The 9961-nt window shown below is 41.3% G+C and overlaps 1 protein-coding gene across 4 annotated transcripts in view; it reads right to left on the bottom strand.

Moving 5' to 3' along the window:
• Positions 1-9010, bottom strand: part of calcoco1a (calcium binding and coiled-coil domain 1a) — a 13822-nt gene extending 4812 nt beyond the window's left edge. The window contains exons 1-11 of one of the 4 annotated variants that reach the window (XM_034590801.1): positions 8785-9010; positions 7149-7313; positions 6948-7050; positions 3860-4062; positions 3441-3653; positions 3063-3211; positions 2838-2907; positions 2584-2739; positions 1596-1850; positions 1173-1298; positions 926-1021 (exon numbers count right to left, since the gene is read on the bottom strand). In XM_034590801.1, coding sequence (XP_034446692.1) covers positions 926-1021; positions 1173-1298; positions 1596-1850; positions 2584-2739; positions 2838-2907; positions 3063-3211; positions 3441-3653; positions 3860-4062; positions 6948-7050; positions 7149-7280 — 1503 coding nt within the window. In that variant the 5' untranslated portion in view covers positions 7281-7313; positions 8785-9010. The remainder of the gene's footprint in view (positions 1-925; positions 1022-1172; positions 1299-1595; positions 1851-2583; positions 2740-2837; positions 2908-3062; positions 3212-3440; positions 3654-3859; positions 4063-6947; positions 7051-7148; positions 7314-8784) is intronic. The other 3 variants (XM_034590802.1, XM_034590798.1, XM_034590800.1) reach the window with 3 other exon arrangements.
• Between the last annotated feature and the right edge of the window lie 951 nt (positions 9011-9961).

Genomic DNA, 9961 nt, shown 5'->3' on the forward strand with positions numbered 1-9961 from the left:
ACTTTAACGGCAGCAGCACTGACTGCCCTGAAATCCACTGATTTATATTGCACTATAAACTATTTATATTGCGCAATAACAACTAAGAAGACAACAACAGAGAGACGATTCCTAACACCTGGCATATTCATAACACTTGTATACTCGTGTATATGTTACACCAATAAGCTTCCGGACATGAATACGTCGTTAATACAAAGCTATTAGCTGCACCAGAGCTTGATGGTGGAGGAAATTGTAACTAAATTTAAAGCAGATAATGAATGAAGTACTGCTGTTGGGAGCTGATAAGGATAAGACACTTGAAATTTATTTGTTAATCCATACAAGCTATTCAACAGCCTTAAAACCTTATTTGCAGATACTGAACAAGGCACAAAGTCAGTCGGTATTTACACATGAATATATCGACTTTCAAAACAGGATAGTTTTTCCACTTTTTGGACAAACTTCCTCTCGGCAGAGATTGAAGTTGTTCCCTGTGAATCAAAAGGTGCTTTCAGACATGCACTGAACTCCAGAATGCAAATGTCACTTGCTCCAGACTTTCTCCAGAGATTCACCTGCCAGTTCCGTAGTAAAAACTGGAGGATATTGTCCAGAGAATTCACGGGAAGTGTGGGCGCGTTGATGACGAAAGTAATACAAAGTAATACAAATATCTCAGGTTGAAAAAGAGGTGGCATACACGTAGAAGAAACAGATTAAGATGTCAACTTGTAAAGACAACTAGGTTCGAAAGTTTTTGACGATAGGGCGTCACCCTAAATCTGGAGATGTTCCGGTTGTTGTGAACGCGGCAGGAGATTGTCAGGGTCAGATGTGTTCACAACAATATGTGAAAGGTAACGTCGGGATAATGTCCGGACCCAATTATCCGGACATGTTATTTTTTGAAAAAAACGGTGAAAAGAGTGTTTCTCACCTGCTTCTCTCCGATTAGCTGCTCCTTCTCTTTTTGGGCGACCCTCAGGCTGGCCTTTAGCTCCTGGAGCTCCCTGCGGGTTTCACTCAGCTGAACCTGCAGAACAGGAATCATAAGACAGCAGGATACAGTGTCATCAGACGACTCGAACCAATACTGTGGGACTGGAATGCACGTACAGTATTATGAGTGATTTTAGAAAAAAGCATCTGTCACATGGATTTTAAGCTTATGCAGTTTTTCTCACCCGGTTGCAATCCTTTTCTCTTCCGAGCTCAACCTCCAGCTTCACTCTCTCCATCCTCTCCTCCTGCAGCCTCTCCTCCATCCTCTGCAGCTCTAAATTGAGTCTCTCCAGCTGCTCGTGATCCTTCTGTCAGTGTGAAACACACACACACACACACACACATATTCTCCTCAGGCAGTGAGGTCACTGGACCATGTGTAAAAAGACTTGACTTCATAGTTGCAGCACATTAAGATCTGCAATGTGCACCACCTGCGAGAACATTTGCTGTTTTGCAACATAATGACATTTAACAACATTTAACAGCCCATATATTTGGACACTAGCGAGACATATGGTAAAATATATTCCAAACTTTTTATCTACCGCTGAACAAGTAGATTAAATGTTCTAAATCCTTTATGTTCTGCAGTGATGCAGTACCTCAGTCGCACGCTGCAGACTCTGCCTCTCCTGGGCCCAGTGGGCTCTTCCCTCTCTCAACGCAAGACTGGAATCTGCCAGCTGAAGGGTGAGTTGTGCGGCCTGCAGACGAGCCTGATGCACTTCGGTCTGCCCGTGATCCCTGTTGGCTACCATGACGCTCAGGTCACACTTCAAGCCCTCGGCGGAGCGCTCACTGGCGTTCAGACGCTCCCGCAGGCTCCGCATCTCTTTCAGTACGGCCTCGCTCGCCGCCTGGCCATAGGAGAACAACAAAGTGTACATGTTGACAACTTGTGTGTTGCTATAGGTGATCTGCTACATAGCACAATGCCAGGGATGGGATGTAACAAAGTACATTTTTCATGTGTCTTTCATACTTTACTTAGGTAGATTGATTTTTAGGTACTCTCACTTTTACTTTCTACACCACTACAGTTTTACATTGCATTGAGTTACATGTTCACATTGTTGTTTATATTTTTAAAGTAATCAATAACAAGAGGGGGAATTGATCCAATCAGAGCAGGCAGGTAACGTTAGACCCCGCCTCCTGCAGCATCAGTGGTGAAGAAACCAAGAGGAGGACAAGAAGGCCGAGACTCAGCCATGGTGATGTCGGAGACCACTGCATCAAGGAACAGGCTACGCTCGCTACTACTTTGGCTTTTAATATGTGCAAACTATACACTTAAAAGCAAGTCCTTTTTCCGTTACTGTTCAAAAGTTAATGTGGTGCTTTTACTTTTACCTGAGAACATTTTTGTCTATTTATTTGTACTTTTACTTCAGTAAAATGTTTTAGTTTTTCTTCCAGCACTGCCTAATACCAGTCCTGAAAATATCTAATACTAAATATGAAATATTTGAACTCTAGCAGTTTTACGATGAAGGTTTTGGGATAAATTGTAGAAGGACCACATGATTGCCTCAAATAAATTCTCAAACTTCCTTTCAATCCCATCATTCTATCAAATAAACATCTGACCTCTTTCCTGTGTGCAGTGGTGAGTTTCTGTGTGAGAGTGGTGATGGTGTTTTGGAGCTGAAGGACACTGGTGTCTCTCTGGGCCAGTGAGGTCCTCAGACCCTGGAACTCCTTCGACAGACTTCTGAGTTCTCCTTCTGTCTGTTCCAGCTTGGTCTGAAAAATGACACCACGGAAAAAGAGAGGGAGGTTTTAGAATAAAAGAACAACAGAGACAAAGGTTTTCCTGTGATATAGCATGTTCTGAATTGTACCTGCAGGCTCTTCCTCTCACTCTCTTCTTCTTTCCTCTGAGTTCCTGCCCTCTTTGCTCTTTCCTTCATCCTGCACACATACAGTATTTAGGTTACAAGCAATCACAAGTATTTAAGACCATTGCAAAATTAAAAGGATGAGACAGAAAAAGACAGAGAGAGAGAGAGAGAGAGAGAGAGAGAGAGAGAGAGAGAGAGAGAGAGAGAAGAAAAGAAATGTCCCACCTTTCCACATCAGTCTCTCTTTCCACCGTTCTCAGTGTGAGGAGTTTGATGTCCTCCTCCAGCTCTTTGATTCGCTCTTCACTCGACTCCCTCGCATCCAATAAAGCACTTTTCTCCTGGGCGAGTGATTCTCCGAGAGCCTGCTCCTCCTTACAGACCAGACATTTTGATTTTTTATGACGAATTTTAATTTATCACGACAAAGACTAAACCACTCTAATAATGAGCTATTTAATATAATAACTCAGACATTTCCCCAAACGGCTGTTACTTTAATATTTACAGTGAACCAGGGAGAATATTGTTGAAGCGTAGACTTGTGTTTTCTGATTTTAATCAAACGGTCTTGCTCGGCATTTGTTTAGCTCTATAAATCACCTTCTGCTGCCTCTCCGTCTCCTTGATCTGCTCTCGACTCTGCCTCAGTTCTTTCTGCAGCCTGGAAATTTCCCTTTCCAGCTCCGCACATCGTCTGTCCCAGTTGTCCCTTGTCCTCCTGTGCTCGTCCTTTTCTTTTTCCTGTTGCCTGTTTGCCGCCTCCTGCACCTGCAGCAGCTCGGCCCGCTCTCGCAGACATTCCTGCAGTCGACTCTGTTAAGAGATGGGAGGAAGCAGCCGGCGGACGGGGAATCATCATTGTGCTCTAATCTTTGTGTGCTAACAGTAAATACAAATATTGATTTCCCAGTATACAGACTGCACTTTATCAGTGCTCATTAATTATACAAAACGGGAAACACACTCTCCAGTACCTCTATGTAATCCAGTGAATCTTTCTCTGTATTTGTTATGCTCACCTGCAGCAGTTCAGCCCTGGGTACAACCAGCAGCATGCCTGTGCCTCCTTCCTCTTCATGGGGCTCCTCTTCAAGGGTCACCAGATCTTCCAGTGGCTTGGGTGCAGAGAATGTAAATTTGGAGCTGCGGGAGCACACTTCTCCCTTAGCATCAATGTAGACAAACTCATACTCTTGGGAGCTGGACTTGGGAAGGTAGGAGGCTTAAAAGAAAAGTGGTAGAAACAAGATGAGAGTTAATTTAAAAGCCAATTTACAGAGAAAAAATATTGTGTTTCAGAGAAGCCCTGCATTTATTTATGGCCAGCTCTCCATTATTTAGAAATTAAGTGCAATTGAAGTGTTATTCAATCACCTTTAAATTACACTATAAATCTTAATGATACAGACGGTATTTTACCATTTGCACAATATGAGCATATAAAACAATTATTTTAAATTATAAAGCCGTGTTATTGCGATAAATAAGTAACATGACCTAATGATTTAACTGCGAACATCTATTTTATTCGGGAACTGTTGGGTTTCTCTATAATTTACCAGCTCTTCTATGTAAAGTGCCTTGAGATGATGTATATTATCATTTGTCGCTATACAAATAAAATGGAATTGAATTGAATGTTGCAATACAGCCTCCGGCCACCGGGGGCAGCACTGACGTTGGTCAGCGCAGGTGAGCGACTCAGAAATTACGCGCCATCTTTAACAGTTTTTTAAACAGTCCTGAGACACGTGCTCGGGTTGAGTGTTCGTGACTTTACTTCGACCTGGAACTCACGTCTCTCCCCCTAATTCATCTGTCAGGAGTCCATCCTGCACTCGGTAAGTTCCTATCACCAGAACTTTGCGTTAAAGTACTTAACAAGCACAGTATTTGAAATTGAACATTGAAATTGGTCACTAACAAACATTTGAGTTGTTTTTGTTAAAGTTTGGAATCTTGTTTTGTCTGCGGTGCTTCAACTAATACACATATTTTCTCATATTTTATTTTTAGAGTTGTTTGTCTGCACCGGTTTTATCTTTGCCCGTTGTTTTGCATAATGTAGCATAGAGATTAGCTAAACCAGGTGTAAACTGCTGATGTTAACTTCCGCCTGACTAAAATACAGAAACCAAAACTTCCGTTGGCTTCAAATTAGTTTTACTCGCATGTTGTACTTTAATTGAGACTATAAACGTTTTCTAATATTATAATCACCTGAGAATTACCGGGTTTGGTTCAGTAAACTCACCATGATGGCTGTTCACTACCCTGTGCGTTGATGGTGTCAGAATAATCGTAAAAAATACTTTCCAACTACCGCCATCTCAAGTCGGCACAAACGCATGAAAAAATGTAATGTGGTATTCAAATGGAGGACTAAAATGCAGTGTAATTAAATAAGCAAAGTAGCATATTTGTTAAATATTGCTTCCCTATTTTTCCAATTTATTTGAATGCGATAACACTATATAAAATTAAATTAAATCTTAAAAACACCATCTCTCTCTCTCTGGGTATCAGTGCACTTAAATTGCAGATTGACCACTTGTGTGTATTTACTTAATTTTGTTATGTGTTACTTTTTCTGTGTGTATTGTATTATACTCTGGATCTTATTGTGACTAATCTCTCAGTCTTGTTGATATTGTTTTGTGTATTATTTTGTTATTTGTAATATATTTGAAGTTTTATTAAAAAAAACTGAAAATACAACAGTAACTCAGAAAGATGGTGAAAATGCAATGTGAACTTGTCAAATGTTACACTTTTGTTACTGGCAAACTTTTAACCTCTCACAAGCGCCAAACATCGTACTTTTTTGGGCCATTACAGACTTTCACATTAAAAGCTACTATTTAGAGCTTATTGTTAAATTATATTAATTGGTTTATAAGTGATTCAGTCAGGTGACTGCATCGAGAGGTGTTGAAAACATAATCAGAAAATTGAGGTGGCATATTCGTAGATTCTAAATTTTTCTCTGAAGGAGGTGGCAGGGATTTCATTTGAACAATTTGTAACCAGGTAATTTAGTATTTTAAGAAATTATTCATCAAAGAATTGTTTTTTCATGTATCTAAACTTTTTAATTGATTTCTTGAGTAGTTTTGTTATTAATATAACCTGACATGCAGTTTATTTACTGGTTTCCATATTTGTCCATATCTCCACATTCTTGATTCTCTATTTAATCTTTAGCCCCCTTTAACAAAAAATGCAGGGACTCATGTAATAGCTCCAGCGGCCCGCTCTGACCAGAGAGCAGCTATAGCCACAGTCCATGACTTTACCCAGCCCATAAAGTAAAGTAATCTAATATTATCCTTATCACACAGGCCATAGCTTCATGTGTAGGATGATTTAGTTTGAGTTTCTCTTTCACAACACATGTGCAGTAAAGGGGTGAGATGGAAACAGACAGGAAGAATGACATACAGCAAAGTTTATGAGCTGTGTTGTAACATACAGCCTCAGCGATAGGTCACAGCGCAGGCAACCATCTTTTTAATTCACTGCATCGCTAGTGATAAGGGACCATCAGTGTTTTTTTTAGACTTTCTTTCCACTGCTTTTCTTCCAATGAAGAATGACATTGACAGTATGCTTAGGTTAGTGGTAAATCACTTTACATGGGGTCAGTGCCACACCTGCTGCACGTGTGCCCCTCACACTGAATCAGGCTTATCAGCTGCCAGTGACAGGCAGGACAGAGTGTGCACTGTATTTGCCCGTGAGTAGTGGAGGCCAGAGCAGAGCCAGAACCATTGTCTTTGTCATCCTCATTACTCAACCTCCTGCTTACTAAAGAAATGTATTCAAACCATGACACGGACTGTGTCTGTGTTAGAAGAAGCTAAGAGGGATATTTGTCTTGTGCGTGGGATATTTTTCCCCCTCTTCCATCAGTGTAAATGCTCTTTAAATGTAGAAATAACAGTGTTTTTTCCATGGTCACTAGCCCTTTGCAGAACAGAGCAATTCAATTTACAGAAACATCAATCTCAGGCTGAAGGGTTTATGAGCGGATCTAAGCACTGTACTGTATAGATTCTGGCTAACTATGGGAAATAAAATACTGTTAGAAAACAAGGGCAGGAGTACCCTGGAAATGCACACAGCAGTTGACATCTGTGCCCTCTTGATAGTCAGCCGGGGCTAGTGCCCACACGAATGTGTGGTAGTCCTTCAGTGATGACCATTCCACCTGTGGAGGAAAACATACCCACACTGTTATTTAGCATTTGAATATGTGTACTTACTTTTTATTTACTGTATTTGTGACAGTCATCAGGTTAACGATACCTTGAAGAGCCCTATCCAGTCACTGCTGGCCCAGTTGTGCCAAGAGCTCAGTGTGTAGTGGCATTCGACTCTGCTCTGAGGAAAGTAACTGCAGCCCACGTTCCTAAACTCCACTCGCCCATCCGTCTCCATGGTAACACAAAACAAAGGCCGGCTACTCTGCGCCTAAAGAGGAAGAAACACAATGTTCAAACTTTTTTTAGGATGGTTACTACACATTCAAGGTAGAAACTAACATGCATGGTAAGATGAGCTAATTGTGCAATAGGCAGGAGGTGACAGCTGGAGCACAAATTAGAGAGGGGAGGGTGAGAGGGCGAGCTGGCTGTCTGTGAATATTTATTCAGTGCAAGGAGATATCCTGACAGAGGGCACACTTGAGGAAAGGACACCGAAGCTAAACCTCTGACAACATGGCCTTTAAGCAGGATGACATGTTAATGTTTGTCACTAGGGCTATTTCTGTCATCTTCAAAATTATTTACTATTGTACACCGTCATGTGTAGGCATGCAGGACGAGGTGCCGGGGCCCCTGGCACGCAGGGGCTCAAGTTCCACTGACAAATATTCTCCATTAATTATAAGCACTTCCTGTGAGTTAAACACACCACTTGGAGAAGTATAAATTACAGAAAGTATTATTTATTCATGTAGCATTGTGCTGGGTATTGACTCCAGTACATCTTGTATGTGCCTAACTAAAGTGGATGCAAGCTGTCATGTAGAAATTCAAATTTCTCCCACAGACATGCAAACGACTCAGGGCAGAAGAAATGCAGATGGGGCTGGACAGTATGACCCAAAGTGATATAAATATCAATAGTTATCACAATAAATGCCACATTATGTCTCAGTTTAAAGTCAGATTTTTGCTCCAGAGTGGAGTTTGTTGTTTAAACGTTGGCTGAGAACAACAAACACTTGATAAACAGAAAAAGATTTTACAAATCTGATGTAGATCAACTCTATTCTACCTCCTCATTCTGAAAATAAATAAGTATAATATTTATATATTGCAACTATTGATTTTAATTATATTGTGATAATTATTGATATTGTTTTATTGCCCAGTCCTAGTTGCAGATATCAACAGACTAATATGACAACATGTGCAAGGGGGAAAACATTGGGACAATACAATTTCCGTTTTTGTTTGACCTTAGTGTGCATCTGCTGCAGTTACAGAGCACATGTAGCCTTTATGCATTTGTTTTCCATGTGGCACAGTCATAAGCCTTTTGAGTTTTGGTGTTTTCAGTTTTAGTAAACCGTCTTGTTAAACTTCAGTAGGAGAGAAGAACCTTTCTTAAAGTGTGAACGTTGCAGAACATTGTGCAGATGCCGTTTTAAAAACCCCTCAGATCCGTGACGAAAATAAACAGCAGCTTGGAGAGGGTTCACATTACTCGAGGCTTTGAGGCCCAACAGCAGCACATGTCGAGAAACCGATGTCCCGTGCACGTCGATGCAAAAAGCCTGTTAAAGACAATGGTGCGATCGAACACGTTTCAGCTGGTTGATTGTCACTGTTTATCACCATTGTTGTCAAACGTGCCGCGCGTGCACGTCACGGAAGACAACAATGGCTCTTGGTAACTAAGAAGACATCTGCGCACATCATCTCTGAGCTCTTACCTTTGTTGTTGCAGCCACTTCTCTCTCTCTCTCTCTCCCTCCCTCTCTCTCTCTTTCTCTGTGTGTGAGAACAGCCTCCTCTCGATCACACACCGGAATCAAACACGGTGAAAGCACCAGCGGTACAGTGGCACTGTCCTCCTCGGGCTCAGTTGCTCCACAAACCCGAAACAATAACAAAAAAACCAAAGCAAAACACAAGCATGACAGCCTCGTTTCCACTGTTGCATTGCGGGAGCTGTGGTTCAGCGCCCCGATGAATTCAGCGCTAAGACGCAGCGCTTTAAACTACAAATCCCCAAGTACACAGCGCAGAAGCATGAGGTCACGCAGGTCGTAATATGACGCTCCCCATCGGCCGCCGTTGTTTTCCTCACCGGATGTGAAGGCACGGAGCGTCACTGGTCGTCGGGATGTGTTGTGGGAACTGACCAGTGGAAATCTGTGTTTCACTGTGCGATGAGAAAAACAAGTGGAACAGAGCGATTTGACCCGGGTTGACTCTCTGCTGTGATTTCTGTGTGATTAGCAACATCTCATTAGACCGCAAGGAATCTGTAGAGGTCTGCATCAGACTGCTTTGTTGTTATTGTAAGCCTTTGTTTTATGTTTACATACAGTTGGAAAATAAAGTAGATGAACTTTATCAGTTATTTTTAATTTAGGGTAGGTTTAGTTTTTAATTATAGTTCCACAATAGGAACATTTGCTATAAAGGGGAAATATAAATAAGAAACATCAGTAAAAAGTGATAAATAAGTAGACATGCAAAATAAACACGAGGAAATATGAAAACTAGAAATGTAAAGAGTGTATTTGTGGCCTCAATGACTCATCCTGGTTTTATCCAGTATTAGCTTTACCGCTACATGCTACCAGTGCCAGCTGTGGAAAGATTGGTATAACTGTCTCTACTTGTTAGACATAAACATGAAAATGATTGTGCGTTTGTTTGTATTTTTATTCTGTGGTGTTGTATTAAATCTGGACCCAGAGTCTGAATGATAAGATGTCATAATGTATACAGTGTTACCAGGTTTGCACATAAGATGTTGAACTAGAAAGGCACTCAATAGAGCGCACAACCCCTGGCAAGGCCCAACAGTCCCCTTAATCAGCTTGCACCAAATTGCACACACTTGTAGATACCAGGCCCCTAAATATACCTGATTTTTTT

Source organism: Hippoglossus hippoglossus, chromosome 7, assembly GCF_009819705.1.
Source record: "Hippoglossus hippoglossus isolate fHipHip1 chromosome 7, fHipHip1.pri, whole genome shotgun sequence".
In the NCBI taxonomy this organism is placed as follows: Eukaryota; Metazoa; Chordata; class Actinopteri; order Pleuronectiformes; family Pleuronectidae; genus Hippoglossus; species Hippoglossus hippoglossus.